The sequence below is a fragment of the Nelusetta ayraudi genome, unplaced genomic scaffold (assembly GCF_046127955.1).
Source record: "Nelusetta ayraudi isolate G7.1 ecotype Tasmania unplaced genomic scaffold, CSIRO-AGI_Nayr_v1 ptg000057l, whole genome shotgun sequence".
Lineage (NCBI taxonomy): Eukaryota > Metazoa > Chordata > Actinopteri > Tetraodontiformes > Monacanthidae > Nelusetta > Nelusetta ayraudi.
Window position 1 is genome coordinate 1,113,365 of NW_027466107.1, and position 17,030 is coordinate 1,130,394.

The 17,030-nt window shown below is 46.9% G+C and overlaps 3 protein-coding genes across 3 annotated transcripts in view; 1 reads left to right on the top strand and 2 right to left on the bottom strand.

The window, feature by feature from the left end:
* Positions 1-128: 128 nt before the first annotated feature.
* Positions 129-5,235, bottom strand: dnajc7 (DnaJ (Hsp40) homolog, subfamily C, member 7). Its single transcript, XM_076038770.1, has 14 exons — positions 5,106-5,235; positions 4,342-4,430; positions 4,102-4,220; positions 3,754-3,873; positions 3,413-3,487; positions 3,213-3,331; positions 2,897-3,050; positions 2,649-2,813; positions 2,432-2,523; positions 2,257-2,330; positions 2,030-2,176; positions 1,759-1,911; positions 1,599-1,661; positions 129-1,516 (listed from the first exon to the last, which is right to left on the bottom strand). Exons 1-14 carry the CDS (start codon positions 5,168-5,170, stop codon positions 1,479-1,481), a joined length of 1,473 nt encoding a protein of 490 aa, XP_075894885.1. The 5' UTR covers positions 5,171-5,235; the 3' UTR covers positions 129-1,478.
* nkiras2 (NFKB inhibitor interacting Ras-like 2) lies at positions 5,110-7,290 on the top strand. The gene is made up of 4 exons (XM_076038775.1): positions 5,110-5,246; positions 5,734-5,846; positions 5,949-6,190; positions 6,279-7,290. The coding sequence occupies exons 2-4, from the start codon at positions 5,753-5,755 to the stop codon at positions 6,519-6,521; spliced, it is 579 nt and encodes a 192-aa protein (XP_075894890.1). The 5' UTR covers positions 5,110-5,246; positions 5,734-5,752; the 3' UTR covers positions 6,522-7,290.
* Positions 7,291-9,534: 2,244 nt separating this feature from the next.
* znf385c (zinc finger protein 385C) overlaps positions 9,535-17,030 on the bottom strand; it is a 43,649-nt gene continuing 36,153 nt past the window's right edge. The window contains exons 7-9 of the mRNA XM_076038769.1: positions 15,591-15,689; positions 14,603-14,692; positions 9,535-12,796 (exon numbers count right to left, since the gene is read on the bottom strand). Coding sequence (XP_075894884.1) covers positions 12,554-12,796; positions 14,603-14,692; positions 15,591-15,689 — 432 coding nt within the window. The 3' untranslated portion in view covers positions 9,535-12,553. The remainder of the gene's footprint in view (positions 12,797-14,602; positions 14,693-15,590; positions 15,690-17,030) is intronic.

The following is a 17,030-nucleotide window of genomic DNA, read 5'->3' on the forward strand; positions in this document are numbered from 1 at the left end:
GTGACACTTCTGAGGAAGGCGGAAGCTCTGCCAGAGCATGTCAAGGCAGGACAAACAGAAGTCTCGTCTGAACAAAAGAACCCATGAAAACTGAAGACGTAATGAACACAATCGAGCAGCAAACAGTGTGAAGGGGGGAAACCCAGAGGAGGCCAACTTTATTGACAAGGCTTGTACTTTTCCGGGCAAAATGTGATGGTGTCACCAAAGGTAGTGTGGAGAAAGATAAGGACACGTTTCTTTTCCTCAGCGGACACCGTCAGGAAGCAGCTGGACAGTTTTCCATTTGGACAACGGTGCTTCTTTCATTGGCAAAAAAAACCATACAAGCAACATTCTGAAAATGCATCTGGTGGAAAGAGGCCGCCTGCACCAGAGTCAAAAAGCACGGCGAGCATTTTTCTTTTTCTTTTTGCACAGCAATTCAAGCAGGCCAAGCAAACACAGTGACATTCCTGCTGCATTTTGTGCCTGAACTCGGTGCCTTTTCAAACTCGAGCGAAAGAGAAAAGTGTCCTCGTCTTTTATCTTACACAGCTGGTTCTGAGACAGCAAATGTACAATAAATATACACATTAAAATAAAAAAAAGAAATGGAGAAAAAATAATGGTCAACTATGGTCACAACACTTTACATTCTGGTAAACTGTACAATGCAGCAATCTGTGAATGGCAACAATAAACACAAAGTAAAATTGTGACAACAAGAGGTGGATGATACTGATGATGATGAGGATGGAGGATTTTTCTCCTGGCAACAAATCAACACGGCCGTATCCACGGCCATTTTTCAGGTTGGCTTCGAGCGGACCTGATGCGTGGACCTCTGCTCCACCAGCTGAGTTTTTTTTTTCTTTTCTTTTCTAAAAATGCTCAAGTGATTCCATTGGCAGATGACCAAGAGGAAGGTTTCAGTGCGAATTCACAGCAGCTGTCTTGTCTGACAGGTTCCTATTGGGGAGAGGAAGAGGCGGCGAGGGGATGCCCTCCCCCCCCGACGCACCCATCCTTGAAAAATCATGAAGCAACTTAATAACTTTGACCGGCTCAGTATAGGAGCCCGATCAACGCTGGCTTAATGTTTGACTTCATAGGTACTGACTGACACCAGCCACGCTCCGGGACAATAGCTGCATGATCTCTCCCATCTGAAAAAAATCATGTCAATTCTGTGGGGGTGGGGGAGCAGCGATTACACTGTATCTCATTTGGGACGCAAAAACGAAATATGAACCCGGCAACGCCATCGGTTCTGTGCATGTCAGTGTTTTTCGCTGTGTGGGCGTCAAATTGCACGAGTTCACTGCATTCAATCAGTGGATGGCATAGACGAGAGTCTGACTGTCAGTCAGTCAGTCAGTCAGTCAGTTGTTCGATGCGGAAGATGGACTGTGTGTGTGATGTGGAGGGGGAGGGTCGGGTTGACAATGTTGAAAAGTCCTGATTTAGCAACTGTTGCGTGAAGAGGACTCCTCCATTTAGCCAAACTGGAAGAAGAAATTTCCTGGTCCAGATGCTGCAAAAAACAAACAAACAAAAACAATCAGAGCTGCAGTAGGAAAGGAGAGAGAGGGAGAAATAATAATATTAAAAAATACCTTCAAAACTAAAACCTCCTGGGCTTCCGAAGAACGCTTTGAATATGTTGTTGGCGTCGAAATCTGATGGAGACAAAAAAAAATAAAAGCCATGTCAGCCCTGAGAGTGAGAATGGAAAATAAGGCGAGTGATCTTTGAGCCATCAGCCGCAGTGCCGACCTCCCATGTTCATGCCGTCATCCTCCAGGTCCTGGCCGCTGTCGTAGCGAGCCTTCTTCTTTGGGTCCGAAAGCACGCTGAAGGCCTCGCCCACCTCCTTGAACTTCTTCTCCTCTTCCTTCTGCACCTCGGCACTGGCTGCACTGTGTCGGTCTGGGGAGGAGGGGGAACAAATGGCACAAAAGTTGAACCAGTGTCGCCCACAAAGTGCACGTCAGGCATTTTCACTGCGGGCGGAAAAAAAAAGAGAGCCTCTGTTCAGTTTGGCAACCTGGGTGATGTAAGAGTGCCCGCTTGCGGTAGGCTTTCTTGATCTCCTCCTCCGTGGCGTTCTTGTCCACCCCGAGAACTTTGTAGTAATCTTTCCGCTTGCTCTTCTTCAACTCCAGCTGGGCGTTTTTGAGGAGCTGCTTATGTTCTAAAGCATGAAAAAAAAAAACAAGAGGTGAGAAAGACTGCAAAGCACAGGGAGAGTAAACCTTCCGGGTCTGGTCTCACCTTTTGTCTTCTCCGTCTGGTAAACCTTCTCGTAGTCCCGCACTGCCTCCTCGTACTGCTCTGTGTCTATGTAGCTGAGGAGGATGTGACAGAAGGACTATTATTAGGAATCCCCCTCTCCTTTTTTCCTGAGATTAGTGCCGCTATTAACGGTCACGCAAGAAAATCACCGCACCACTGCGCTCTCCGTAAATAGGCCTTGATGTAGGTCTCGTCCAGCTTGATGGCCTTTGTGCAGTCTTCAATCGCCTGTTCCAGTTTCTTCAGCTGCCAAAGGAAAATGTGACTGTGTGAAGTTTCAGCATGAGGGATATTCAGAGCGGTAGGAGGATGAAGAGGAGGAGTGCTGAAGCTCTTTGCCACACTGCCTGTCTCCTGTGTCAGCTCCTCACCTTCGACCCAACCGTTGCCCGATTACAGTACAGCTTGGCGTTGGTCTTGATGTTGTTGGGGTCTATTGTCAGAGCCTCGGAGTAGAGCTCGTAGGCCGCCTCGAAGTTTCCCTCCTTGAACGCCTTGTTGCCCTCTTCCTTCTTGGCTTTTAGTGCTTTGGAGTTCTGTGACGGCAATAAACAGTGAAAATTACCACAGCTGCAGATTATGGATTGGGTTCCATTTAACAGCGAGCTTCTTTACTCACTCTGCACGCCAGGCGGGCCTTGTCGTGGTCGGGGGCCATGCGCAGAGCCTGGACAAAGAACTGGACGGCTTTGTCGATGCAGTCCTCGTAATAGAGGCAGAGGCCGCGCACGTACAGTGCATCTGCATTTGTTGAATCCATTCGCAGGATATCACTGAGTGGGAAAAAGATCACAAACAGAAGTCAAGAATGTTTTTTCCCCCTCTTTTTAGGAAGCAGTGGCTTTGAGTGCCGCTACTTCCTCAATTATGACCAATGCAAATGCAGCCGTGTCCAGACAGGCCAGTTAAAAGATGAATAAATACTGTCGCCCTACCTGGCGACAGACTGGGCCTCGGGGTAACGTCCCAGCAGCGCTAAACACTCGGCTTTCAGTATCTTGAACCTGTGGCATCCTGAGGCTGCTTCCAAGGCACGGTCCATGCAGAAGACAACCTGCAAAGAGAGCAGCGACGCATCAGTAGCCGGTACTAAGCGTCACATCTGCGAAAGGCAGCGAAGAAGATTGTGGCTCACCATTCTGAAGTCTCTCTTCTCAAAGCCAATCTCTGCCATTCTCTCATATTCAAGGATGGATTCTGAACTCCTGACCTGAAAAAAAGTTGTCATGTTCATTGTTGAAGCTGTATTTGTCAAATTATTTCACATCCTCTGGCTTTCTTGTCCATTGTTTGTGAAATCAGGTCAACGCATGCACCAGCTAAGTAAATAACCTAGAACTTGCCTCGTCTGGCTTTTTTTGAGAATTGCCCGCACAACTAGCTGATCTCCTCTGAAATCGCTCAGTGTCTGACAAAGCTGATGGTCGACAACCATGTCTATGTTGTGGGATCATCAAATTTAAACTGCAGACTCACCTCCTGCTGGGCTTGGCTGTTGTCTGGCTCCATTTCCAGGACCCTCTGGAAACAGCGGCTGGCAGCCATAGCGTTTCCGAGCAACAGGTGGCACTTGCCCTCCCGCAGATGGCCCTGTGGGTGAGCGATTCAGAAGTTCACCAAGTGATGACAGCCCTACATTGTGATCCTTCAGGAAATCAGTCAGGCACAATGCGACACTACGATCTGTGCTGACCGGAGCAACTGTAGGAAATCATGGTCAAGCAAATACAGCAAAAAAATGTGTAAAAAAAACAACAACATTGTGACAGGTTATTTTCCACTTTGGTGAAATATAAATGTTTCTTTGGCACAACCTGCCTTCAGAAAAGAGTTATCGAGGCGCACAGCTTGCTGACAATCCTCCAGAGCTTCTCTGTACCGACACAGCATCATTAACGTGGCGGCCCGGTTCCCATAATAACTTGGATTCTTTGGACACATATCTAGATTTGAAGAGACAAGGACAGTCATCACAATCACATATTTCCTTTCAGGTCAATCTGTAACACACAATCAGCACTTGGACTGACAAGACAATGAGGAGGAGAATTCTAGCAAAATTACCGATAGCCTTGGTGTAATAATTGTAGGCTTCTGCATAATCCTTCTTGACATAGAAGGCATTGCCTTGCTCTTTGAAGCCTTCTGCTTCCCTGTGTTCAAAGTTGGAGACAGAACAGGTTAAAGGGCACTTAGAACAGACAAGGATCACGGGATTATTGGCAGGTTTTTATTGTTGTTCTCCGCATGCGGTATCACATGCTGTGGACGGAATTGTGACTGACTTGCCTCGGAGAGCACGCTGGCCTCAGCCTGGCTATACATAGAAAGAGCCGAAGCAGCAGGGCAGAGTCTACTCCAATCAAACACTGAGCCTACGGGGTTGCAGTGCCAGGAACATATGACACCATGCTGTGGGCCACTGCCATGACTTTTTTTGGAAGCCTTTCGCGTTTTACATCATGACTACAGTGACTCAAGAGGGCTGCAACTCTTTCAAAGGCTTGAACCACAGTGTCAGATACGTTACTGTCTTTTGTCTTTCTTTCTTTTCTTTTCTTTTCTTTTTTTTAAGTAGAAACAAAGACACCATATGATCTCAAATACTATCAATCTGACTCAAAACGTGGCGAAGTGACAATTGGGCTGCAAAACGTGCAACAACAATACACAGCGTTAGCTTAACACGAGTGGTAGCCGTTTAGTTAGCGTATGGCAGAACAACGAGGAGAAACGACATGACAACGGGGCTGCAGTGCAACCTTTGGCGGAACACTTCAGTTTAGCTGTATTCCAGCCGCTGACAACAAAGGCTTAATTCACAATACCTTTCCAATTCCTCGTCACTTAGCATGTCCATGTCAGCGTCCATATCGCCGTCCTCCATCGCCATTTTGCCGTCAATGGTTTGGGGCGGGACGGCACACTGCACCAGTGACGCAGAGCGTAAACAGGAAGCAGCGCCCTGGGTAAGGAAAGGGGCCGTCGGGCGAATTAAAATAATGATTTTATTGACAAAATAGCCGCTATTGCTTAGCCAACATATTTTCCCCCCATCGAAGCAAGACTTGCTGGCAATGTTAGTCTGTTTTTAACAATGGTTTGGCTCGGGAAAGCAACTGACAGCATCGATTGCTAATGCTAAGCTAACAGTTTGTTTTAGCAGTAGAAAAACGTCCTTCCACCTTGTTTGAGGTTCCCCCAAGCTTTAAATGTTGTGTGTAATGTTGTAACGTTGTATTCACGCCTAGTCAAGGATGTGTCGCCGTGCAATGCATTGGCTGTGGTCGTTAAACGAGCTGTGATTCTTGAGAATTCTTGTCTTGTTTTGTCTCGAACTCCAAATGTCTTGGTCTTGTCTCGGTCTCGATACTCTCTGGTCTTGATAATGTCTTGTCTCTTGGTTGGTGCGGTCTTGACTACAACACTCCTTATCTGTGTGAACCCAGCTTATAGGTTTTCTGCGCCGTGAATCATGGGGAAAAGCTGCAAAGTGGTGGTTTGCGGTCAGTCTGCTGTTGGTAAAACGGCCGTGTTGGAACAACTTCTGTATTCCAATCATGTTGCAGGTATGCTTAACCTCTATACGTGCATTGCATGTGCTACTAACACACCTGCCTCACATGCACAGTCCTTGCATGACACATCTCACCATGTTAATTCAATATCAGGTTCGGAGCCTATGGAGACCCTGGAGGACATCTACATTGGCTCGGTAGAAACTGACCGTGGCACGCGGGAACAGGTGCGCTTCTATGATACCCGAGGTCTCCGGGATGGGATTGAGTTCCCCCGCCACTACTATACCTTTGCCGATGGCTTCGTGCTCGTCTACAGCATTGACAGCAAAGAGTCCTTCAAGAGAATGGAGGCCCTCAAGAAGGACATTGACCGTCACAGAGACAAGAAAGAGGTGAGGACTGACAAAAGGCCGTCACCCCTTGCATCTCAAACATCATGAAACAAGTATGTCAGTTCATTCAGTCAATCACTTTCTGTAGGTGACTATCATCGTGCTGGGAAACATGCTGGACAAACAGGACGAGCGGAGAGTTGATTCCAACATGGCTCAGAACTGGGCCAAGAACGAGAAGGTGCGGCTGTGGGAGGTGTCGGTGGTGGATCGACGCACGCTGATCGAACCTTTTGTCCATCTGGCCAGCAAAATGACCCAGCCGCAGAGCAAGTCCACGTTCCCCCTCAGTCGCAACAAGAACAAGGGCAGCGGCTCTACGGACAGCTGAATGTGCACTCACTGAGTTCATCAGGAAGACTTTTTTTTTCTTTAAAAAAAAAAAAGGAAACTTAGTTTGGCTAAAGAATATTGTTAATTTTTATGAAAGATTGCGGTGAAAGGAGATGGATGGACACAGACTTGAGCAGGAAAAGCAGCAGCACATTTTTTTTTTAATTTCCAATTGTTATTAACAATATTGAAGGGTAAAGGGATTTAACTCTTGACGTACAATGACTCTGTTAGTTGATCTGGAGAATTGTTACCTTGTGATTCACGGCTAAATGTTTTTGGCTGTGAAAGATTGACATTCCTCAACCCTGAAAGGCTTTCAGGACTGATTTAAAAAAGATAGAAGGATTTTAAGATTAAAAAAAAAAAGAAAAAAAAAAGTTGCTGCAGCTTTGGTGCCTTGCTTTTTTCCCTGGGTTAAAATGCATGGAACACAGAGTAGCACACAAAGGTCAAAAAAGCAGCAAATACTGACTGAAAGCTGCTTTGTGTTTGCTGTTAGATAAAGACGGAGTGATAATCAGTACTTCAACTGTTTCTACAGGTTGTAACGTGGTTGATCATATGAGTAGCTTCTCTGTTTTGTAACTTTTGATTGTTGCCTTTATATTTATATATCATTGCCAGTACGCAAACACTGTCGCATATGCCCTATATGCATTTTTAAAAAATAAAAATGAAGAACCAGTGTATTATTGAGATATTTTCTTGGTATGTGTTGATTTGCATGATTTGTAAGCAAATTAAAATATTTTTTCTGTGCCAAATTTCTTTTTCTTTGTAAAATGTTTAAAGGTTTGATAATCCCAGTTTTTCAACCAGGACTTCAGCGGAGCAGCCTTACATGGTGATCTCATATTTAGCACCCCTCCATTTAGCCCAAATTGATAATGCAGTACCTTTAATTGTGCACAATGTTTGTGGGAAAACTGAAAGATTGGAAAGTTTTAAGGGAAAACCAGGCATCCAGAAGCATAGCCACATCGGTTATAAGTGGACTGTCAACAGTTTTATTACTGTTCGACAGTCTGAATGCTAACATTTTGTTGAGTTGAAGATTGTAGTAAAAAAAGCAGTTCAAAAAGTTGAGTTTTATCGGTTCAGCAGATCACCCCACACTAATTACAGCAAACAGAATAAAAATGAACTTGTTCTCAAAAAAAAAAATCATCAGACAGACGAAAGCATCTTGAGTGCATCGACTCAAAAGTGCCAACAAATAATTCAAATCTGTGGCAAAAACAAGATGAATATTCATGAAGGAGCGACAACCTTCCCTGCTGCGCTGCTGATTACAGGAGGTGCCAGTTACGACTCATGCTGATAGCTGATGCCTTGAACTGATTCCAATGAACATGAATATGTCTGGGGAAAAAAAACATATTCAAATATCCTATAAAATTTGTTCCAAGGAGTGAAAACAGTTGCAGTCAGCCAAGGTCAGGGACGAGTCAGTGCAGGAAATGATCTGCAAATTCCACCAGCGAGCTGACTGGAGAGGTTAATGCAAGATAATGAGAAAACCTCAAGTGGAACATTTACAAAATGATATTACACTCACCTCAACTCCCCCACAGGGCTCCATCATGTACCATCTCATTTCAATCATGTTCATTTTAATGAGTAGAACTGAGCCGCTGTGCCGAGACTTGCATGAACCTCACGGGAGTGCGCACCGCTCCGGTGTCGGCGATGGAGGGTTTTCACGTTATGTCACAGAGCGCTTGGTCGCCATGTTGGAGGCACTTGGAGCAACTATTGAAACACTCAATAAGAGACATTAGAAAACATGGTTGAATACAATATAATGTATCTTTTAGTAATTACAAATAATTTAAATATTATTCAGTCATAATGACAGATACACATTTATTTCAATGAGATTTAAGTTTATTTTAATTTCATGACTGGTATCATATTGTCCCTCCTTAACACTTTTTGCATTCCTCTGAAAAAACGGCATACTTGATGTGAGGTGAGAAAGATGTGAAACACACTGCAACCAAATGCCGCATTGACCGACCTGCTGCATGCATGCGTGATTTTCCCACCGTCTCCCTCCTCTCGATGACTGTGGGAAAAGACAGATTTGTGCTAATCACACAGTACAAAGTTGCTGACATTCATCGTTGGGCTGTGCAGTGATTGTGTTGTGACCTTTTCACATCGGGTGGCTTCAAAATAGCAGAATTATTCCTCCCCAAACTGAACGCACCACAGCGTCTAAAGAGGCAGCAGCACCGCCTCCAAGTTGAAAGTTTAACCTTCCCCTGCGGCCTGAAAGCATCAAGCTTCTCTCAGGCCATCCGTTAAGTCAGGCCTCGCTTGTCACGCCGCCCTCCCACCAGCAGCATCCCAGTCGGATAAATCCACCCCGAAAAACACCAACTAATTCGCTTTGGATTACACACAGAAACTCAGACACTGCTCATAGTTTGTGCGTTCAGTGTGTGTGTGTGTGTGTGTGTGTGTGTGTGTGTGTATGAGTCTGACAGCTCTGACACCCCCTGGGGAGACACGCTGACACATTGTCTCCCACCACTCAATAAAAAAGACAATTTAAGCTGCGCTAAAGACAAAAACGTGGGCGTCACGGAGGCTGAGAGGCAAATTGATTCAGTCCACTGCTCAGCACAGCAAACACAAGTTGGGTCCGGCAATACGTCTGAGCATTACTTTTATTTGAATTTATGATGCAACTGTTCTTATATTATTAAAGCGGATTCACGCAGAGTCGTGATGCGTTGGTGCACGTTTAATTCATTACTCACACCAGGAAAGTTTGTTTGAAATCAACTGTTGTTTTTTTTAATTTTCTTCTCTTCAGGAAATTATCTGATTTGTGCTTCTTAATTAAAAATGTTCTGCCTCTTTATTTTCGCTGCTCCCCAATACACAAACACACCTGCACACACACTATTTGCTCTCTCATAAACAAAGACGATCACGCAGGCAGTTTCCTTTTTTATGAGTTCTAAAAGCTTTATTTCCCAAAATCCATCTTATCCATGTTATTATTATTAGTAGTTTTTGTTTGAATCCATCCGTGTATGTGTGTGTGTGTGCATGTCTGTGTGTGTGGTGTGTGCATGCGTGTGTGTGTGTGTGTGTGTGTGTGTGTGTGTGTGTGTGTGTGTGTGTGTGTGTGTGTGCAGTGTTTCCTGTGAAGGGATACCCTGAACGGATGTTCATGTTAGTGTGTTGCTGAACCCGTCACCCCTGAGAAGGCCTGCTAAACACGACTTTAGGATACTCTTTAGAAAAACAAAAACAACAGAAAAGAGGCCTTGAATTATATTATTAATCCAGTCACTGTCCATGAAGAGATGGGGGGAGGGGGGAGGGGGAAGCTCACTGGGAAAAAAAACAACAAAAAAAAAACGTTTACAGTTTTTAAAATATTTTCTCTTGTACTTAAAAAAACATATTAATAATAAAACCACGTAAATAAAGAAACTAACTAACTCCCCCTGGTCTCTGTGCTGCAGAGAGCGTACAGTAACACAACCTACCCTTTTATATGATAGCAGTTCAGAATGATACACATAATAATAGCAACTCTGATAAAATTTCTATAGGTAACTCTATGATTTTCTACACATAAACTGCCTCTGCTATAGATGCTTTGTTCCCCACTGAATGACACAAACAAACAAACAAACAAACAAAATGACAAACAGTTTAAAGGCCGGCTGGTTCACTGAGTAGTGTGGGGCGTCGGTATGGCAGAGGAAGAGGGGGAGGTGGAGGAGGAGAAGGAGAGCAAGGGGGCCTGGTGGTCACTGAGGATGTTGTTGGGAGGGGAGGAGGATGCAATTACAGGGGCTGCACGACAGATGGCACTGCTGCACCACAGAAAACGACACAGATTGCACGATGGGAGATGTCGGGTTCTCAACGAAGCTCGTGAGCGTCGTCGGGAAGGAGGATGTCAGAGGTTCAGCGTTGCTCGCGAGACCTTGCCACACGTAACTTATTTTTTTTTTTGTTCAGCGGAAGATAAAACAAACAAACAATTCCAGCGCCCCCTATCTTTGGAGGCAGGAGACAGAAAACAGATCCGGACTGTTGTGGACTGATGTGGGAGGAGATAATTCACTGTCACACCACACGTGCAAAGGGTTGAGTAAGATACAGCCATGGACACACTGGAAACACAGCATCATATACGAACATAAACATACCCAAAGTATTGCTTTAAAATGTGAGAGCCAGTCATGGATGGACCACAACATGATCCCCCCTCACCTGATTGCCTCCCCGCCCCCCTCCCCCACTAAAGATGGAAAATGGGATTGTCAAAAAACAAAAAAACAAAAAACAGCAGGACGCAAAAGAAACAAAGAAGAGGAGAAGAAAAGCCCCAAAACGGTGACCATATCAACACAATGTTCATTGCTTTTTGTAAGTAAATCAGTTTTAAGGTGCTTTTAATGTGGTTGCCATGGCACTGTGCTTTGTTTCTCCGCCTCCCACGCGGCAGCGCTGAACGATGTTGATCGAGTCCTCCAGCGGTGCAGCTTCTCGCCGCCGTCCCGGCGAGGACAGAAAAAAGAAAAAATCCCAGCAGGTCGTGTCTGATGAGGGGGGAGGGGCTTCCTTGTTTCTCTAGCTCATCCTTGTTGGCATTAACATCATCGTCATCGTCATCGTCATCGTCTGGTGTCGACAGCTGCAGTCCAGGTGATGACAGCAGGGCCAAAAGATAAAAGATGCTTTGTGACAGAAGAGAAAAGAAAAGGAAAAAACCCCTCCTGTGCCGCTAGCTTTGGCAGGAATACCATGTTCGGGTCACATTTGCATGACTGGAGCACTGGAGCCAAAAATAAATTATTAGACAAAATTAAGACGGAGGGCCGGTAAGAAAAAAAAATGCAGGAGGACAGATTTGCAAATTGAAACAAAGTCAAGTTGACATGACGACCTTTTCTGGCCCTTAATGAGCGCTCATGGCAGAGGGGAATAAATCTGGAGGGCTCTGACTGTGGCTGTGACTCAGAAAAAGGAAGAGATGTTTTAATTATGTGGACAGAACTGTTTCAGACAACAGCCAGAGTCTGGAAACAAAATGTTGTTACTCTTAGCATCTTAAAAGCTCCATATTAGAACCCATCTTATATTCCGTTGAGGACTTGAGCAGCCTTGTATAGCTGATAGCAACCAAAAAGAAAAAAAGAAAAAAAAAAATCCAGAAAACAGCAAATTTAGCCCTCTTTTTACAGCCTCCTGAAAAAAAATGCTGGAGATTAGCTTCCTGCCAAAGCTGGTGCTCCACTGTAAGGCGGCCTCAGAAGGCAAACCGAGACTTTTATATATATATTGGTGGAGTGAATTTTCTGTGAAATGGCACCTATGATATTTGGACTGTGTGTACTCAGGAATCCAACCACACTGATTTGAGGATTTGTCCTCCAGACCTCACAATTCCCATTTTTCCCTCCATCCTCCCGACCTCAGATGATCCTCATCCAGCCTCTCAGGTCGATGAACTCGGGTTCAGCTGCGTTAATGAAACACCCAAACTGCCTCCGAAGCCGATGCGTCGAGAAAACAAAACCAAACAAAAGAAACAGAGAAAAGAAAAAGAGTTCTCCCAAAGAACATCAAGTAAAGGGACTTTTGTTGTTGTGGCAACCACACTAAACATACATCTAGACTCTTCTATAGGCATTTGTCTAATAAATTACACAATAATAATATCCAGGATTCTGAACCGCGTCGACCCATGAAATGGCTATAAAAGCGGCCTGGTGTCCGCCAGTCAGTGTCTGGAGGCCGGTGCTCCTGGTCAGGTCACAGCGGGAGGAGCAGACAGAAGGCATGATGGGGGATCTTGGCCTCGATGATGGGAGCAGCTCTGGGCGGAGCCACTTGTGCACTCTTTCCATCGCCGGTCAGACGGGCTGCATAGTTTTTTTGCGTGTGACCTCACGTGTCCGGCGGGTCGCACTGAGGGAGGGCCGGCGGGAGGGGTCGAAGGTCAGGAGGTCAGACGGGGAGAGAAGCTGGGGGCGGGGGTGGGAGGGGCTCTCAGTAGGGAGAGAAGATGATGGGCGTGTGCGCCGCCCGCAGCGGCCCCGGCGCCGGCCGGAACAGCGCCGGACCCAGGAAGGGTGTCTGGATGAAGGTGGTGGCGGCGGCGGCCGTGCCCACTGGGTGGCGCAGCGCCAGCGGGTTGGTGGCCATCGTGCACAGGGTGGGCGGGGTCAGCGGGCCGGGCAGGAAGCCGGTCGTCAGGCTCTTGGTCAGCTGCTTCTGCAAGGCCAGTTTGGTCTGGAGGAGGAGCCATAGGGAGGGGGTGGGGGTGGGGAGGGGGGCAGTGGGCAGTGTGAGTGAGTGCAAGTGTCTTCCTCTCACACATTCTTCACAACAACAACAACAACAACAACAACAGCAGCAGAACCAGTAACACTGCAGCAGAAAGTGACCTCAGCTCCATCCAGCCTTGAATGGACAACGTTCACACTTTTGGTTTGATTGCTTTCTGCTCTTCTAAAGATCTGCTGAAATGTTTCACTCTCTGGCCTTGTGGATCAACCATCAGAGATGAGAGGTCCAACTGACCATCATTAATCCAGAGACCAGCGTCTCCCTTTGTTAACCGTTCAAGGCCTAAGATGACGAGATGTAGCCATCAGTTCCTGCTGATCCATCCGCAAAGATCCAATCTAAAGCATTTTCTTTTGGGTTGGGAAGCGTGGTGGAACCAATCAGCTTCCTTTAGGGAGAGGAACCTACAGCGTATTTCCAATAGTTTCCCACTGTGAGCAGAACCGCTGAATGCAGCACTTAGACGGCACACGGCTATTGCTCCCTCGTAGCATATTTAGAAACACACGAGGAAGGCAACAACTCATTTGGAAACTATCTGAGACAAGACTTTGATGCAGACTTGTTTTTTTTTTTTGTTTTTTTTTATGAATGTTTTAATATCGACTTGTGTTGTCCCTGGGCCACAGTTTGAATCCAGGCACTGTGAATCCACAGCAGCGGCTGGAAACTTTCTCATGTCGACGGGGGGGGGGTGATTGTGCCATCACTCCCTCTGAAGTCGGATGGAGAAAACGATGCGCTCATCTATATCATGAAACTATTAACTGACAAAAAAAACGTCTGGTAATGGTGTTAAAAGGATGCACGGAGTCAGATGAAGCCCGCTGCCGCTGCTCTTCATCGCCATTATTACTCAGCTTAGGAACATTTGTCTCGCAGAAATAATTGAGCAGTCACGCTGCTTCACGTCAAGACAACGACTCCTTGTTACTTCTGTTTTTGTTCCTTGGCGTCTGGGGGACTAATAAGAACGCTGCAGACAACAGAGATGGAAGAAAAGGCTTCACGCGTGACTTTGCCAACAAGCACTGCACCCAAATGATAAAAATAGGTCAAATCCCAAAGTGAATCGACGTGGAGTGGCAGAAGCTTTTCCCTGTTTTGTGCAGTCATTTTCTGTTTTTCAGAGCAGCTTGGATCAGCCAACTCTGACTCTCGCATCGCCCGCCTCCTCACCCGAGAATGTGGCTCAGAGATTTCATGTAAAAAAAAAAAGATTGAGTGTAAACGCTGCATGCATATTGGAGGTTGGCGAGATGGATGAGTGAGATTTGCAGAGTTGCAATCTGAGCAATGCTGCTGCTGTTGTGAGAGGTCAATCTACAGCAGAGGAGCTAACGCATACAGTGCAGACACACACACACACACACACACAGCGCCCATCCTTTGATCGCCCTAATTAGGAGCTTTCTTAATCTTCTTGCTCATCTTCCCCATCTTTTCGTCTTATCACTCTGCTAACCGACAAAACTCCAACTCATCATCCTGCACCAGGAAACCGTCCATCAGTGCGTGAAACTTTCTTTCCTTTTCTCAAATATTCTCAAATGTTTTTTTCTGACTTGTCTTCCTGGGGTTGTCTGGTCGCATCCCTCACTCAATTTCTTTCCGCAACAATCCCCAGATTTCCGCTCCCACTGATCACCCGCTAGATCCCAGCGATGGAAAGCTCTCCTCTCGCCCTCCAACCCGACTCCCCACCCCCCTCCTCCCCCACACCCCACTGGGCCTCCCTCCGCCACTAACCTGCGAGGAGAGCGAGGCGAGGTTGTACTGGCTGAAGGCTTTCTTCATGGCCGACACAGCCATGCCTGCATAGCCACTCCACCTCACGTTCTGCAGGAGGATGGAAGAGGAAGGAGAAGTGGAAGTGAAGTGGAGGAGGAGGAGGAGGGGGAGAAACAGGGGAGGTGGGTGGGGGGGGGGGTAGTACATGTGACAGGAGCGAGGAGAGAGGTGATTAATCTGGGGCGCTGAGTCAGGCTGCTGTTTGGGTGGGAGGGACTATTTCAGACCTGTCTCTGGTGGGGGGAGGAGTGAGAGACTCACTGAGTAAAACTGTGCTTAACCTGGGTGACACTGGAGGGACACGCAAGCACGCAAGGTGCCTCACCAAGGATAATGGTGATAAGGTGTGTGTGTGTGTGAGAGAGAGAGGGACAGAGAGTTAGAGAGATAGAGAGTTAGATAGATAGATAGATAGATGGATAGATAGATAGAGAGAGGGATAGGGCCATGGTTGGAAAAAAAAACCCTCTACAATCCTCAATGTCTGGAAAACAGCATCATTTAGCCCTTTGTTTGCAGCCTCCTCACTCAAAGTGACACTTTGTTGGACCCTCCATGTCTTTGGAAGGGAACAAAAAAAAAAGGCAGTGTCGGAGGGCAGAGCCGACACCTGGGTGTGGGTGTGGTCACTCACCAGACTGGGTGTCTCGGTGCCCTTTGTGACATCACAAAGAGATATCTCCAAACATTTGGAGGACGGAGGAGTTTTCTCGTGTCTGTGGCAGCTGTCTGACAGGATGGAGTCCCATGTTTGTTGCACAACATGGGACCTTCAAACCCGGCATTTAAAACTATTTGGTTGACAAGCTGGGTTGAGTTTCTTTGCAGTTTTTGGTTCAGCGTGTTCGAGCAAATCTGCTGCGAAAGCTCGACAGTGCAGCTGAGAGTGTGTGTTTGTACGTGCGTGCGCTGTTTTTCTTCGAGGGCTTTGTTTCCGCGGGCTTACCGCTAGGCTGGAGCTGGGCTGGCTCTTGCTGTGGGGGGTGAACTTGGGTTTGGGTGGCTTCCCCGCCAGCCTGTCTTTGTGCCTCCTGCTGTTCATGTGCTGCGCAGAGACGAGGGAGGGAGAGAGAGAGGGAGAGAGAGAGAGAGAGAGAGACGGAGAGAGACAGAGACAGAGAGAGAGAGAGAGAGAGAGAGAGAGAGAGAGAGAGAGATGGAGAGAGAGAGAGACAGAGAGAGAGAGAGAGAGAGAGCGAGAGAGAGACGGAGAGAGAGAAAACAGCAGTCAGCGGGCGAACGGGGATCGGCCGAACAACTTCAAATGTTTCCTGCTGAATTATTAACGGCGGAGTGTCGAGTGTGACTGAAGCGCAGCAGAAATTACATCACATTACTTCCTGCAGCGGCTGCTGCGCTAACAGGCTGCTGTCCGCCTGGAATTGGGATGTTTGTGTGAGTGGCGGAGGGTATTTCAGGCTCAGTTTTACCGCGTGTGTATATATGTGTGTGTGTGTGTGTGTTTGTGTGTGTGTGTGTGTGTTGCCCAAATTCTGCTCCAGCACGAGCAAACTCAGTGCCGTCAGCCTGACCTGAACACACCGGTAGGGAGGAAAGAAAACGACCCTCCGGACTCGTTTTGGATGCCGAGGCCATTAGGGAATTAAACAGAGGAGGCAGTAGGCGGCTCCTGATAACGCGCGGTAAATAACCAGCTGCTCAGCGAACCGACGTGTCGTCGGTCACAGCGTCGGGTGCCGTCATCCTAATGTGGAGCAATAGCTGCTGAGGCTCTTCCGCAAAATTGAAACTGCTGCTTCAATTTCAGAAGCCGTCCGTCAAATGTTCAAGATCCCATCTGTCACATTCCTTGCATTATTTGCAAAGGCCCCCACCAATAATTATTTTTTTGGGCTGTCGTGACATTGGGGCTCTCGAGTCGGGTCTCGGGCTCATTGTGCCGCATCAGCCGCTGATGTCCTGATTAGTTTTGCGGCGCCGTCGTCTGTCTGAAGGAAGTTAATTACTTCACATGCTGATGCGGCGCTGCTGATGGAGGGACCGCCCACCCCTCCCTGATTGTGCGCCTTGGCTGCCTCGCCAGTTTATATAAATGCCAAACGCAATTTATGAGTCGACTCAAGGATAATAATAATAATAAGTAAGCAGCTTATTTTGGTGGGTCAACTTTGAAGATGGCGACAGAATAGCAGCGGTCAGCGCTGCCGCCTCACAGCAAGCAGGTGGCGGCCTGTGTGGAGTTTGCATGCTCTCTCTGCGTTTACGAGGCGAACTGGAAACTCCAAATTAGATACGAGTGCGATCAGTTGTCTGTCTGTCTACACGCTGCACTCTGCCTTCATCCAATGAGACCTTGGACAGGCCGTGAGTGCAGCAGAAGGCCACTATAGGAAACCAATGAATCCAATTTGAGCATAGCCTCACG

Coding starts and splice junctions, on each gene's coding strand:
- dnajc7 (XM_076038770.1), bottom strand. CDS start 5,170: ATGGCGATGGAGGACGGCGATATGGACGCTGACATGGACATGCTAAGT. Junction 3,488..3,753: donor ACAGCCAAGCCCAGCAGGAG/GTGAGTCTGCAG, acceptor ACTTTTTTTCAG/GTCAGGAGTTCAGAATCCAT. Junction 2,177..2,256: donor CCAGACGGAGAAGACAAAAG/GTGAGACCAGAC, acceptor TTCATGCTTTAG/AACATAAGCAGCTCCTCAAA.
- nkiras2 (XM_076038775.1), top strand. CDS start 5,753: ATGGGGAAAAGCTGCAAAGTGGTGGTTTGCGGTCAGTCTGCTGTTGGT. Junction 5,847..5,948: donor GTATTCCAATCATGTTGCAG/GTATGCTTAACC, acceptor ATTCAATATCAG/GTTCGGAGCCTATGGAGACC. Junction 6,191..6,278: donor GTCACAGAGACAAGAAAGAG/GTGAGGACTGAC, acceptor CACTTTCTGTAG/GTGACTATCATCGTGCTGGG.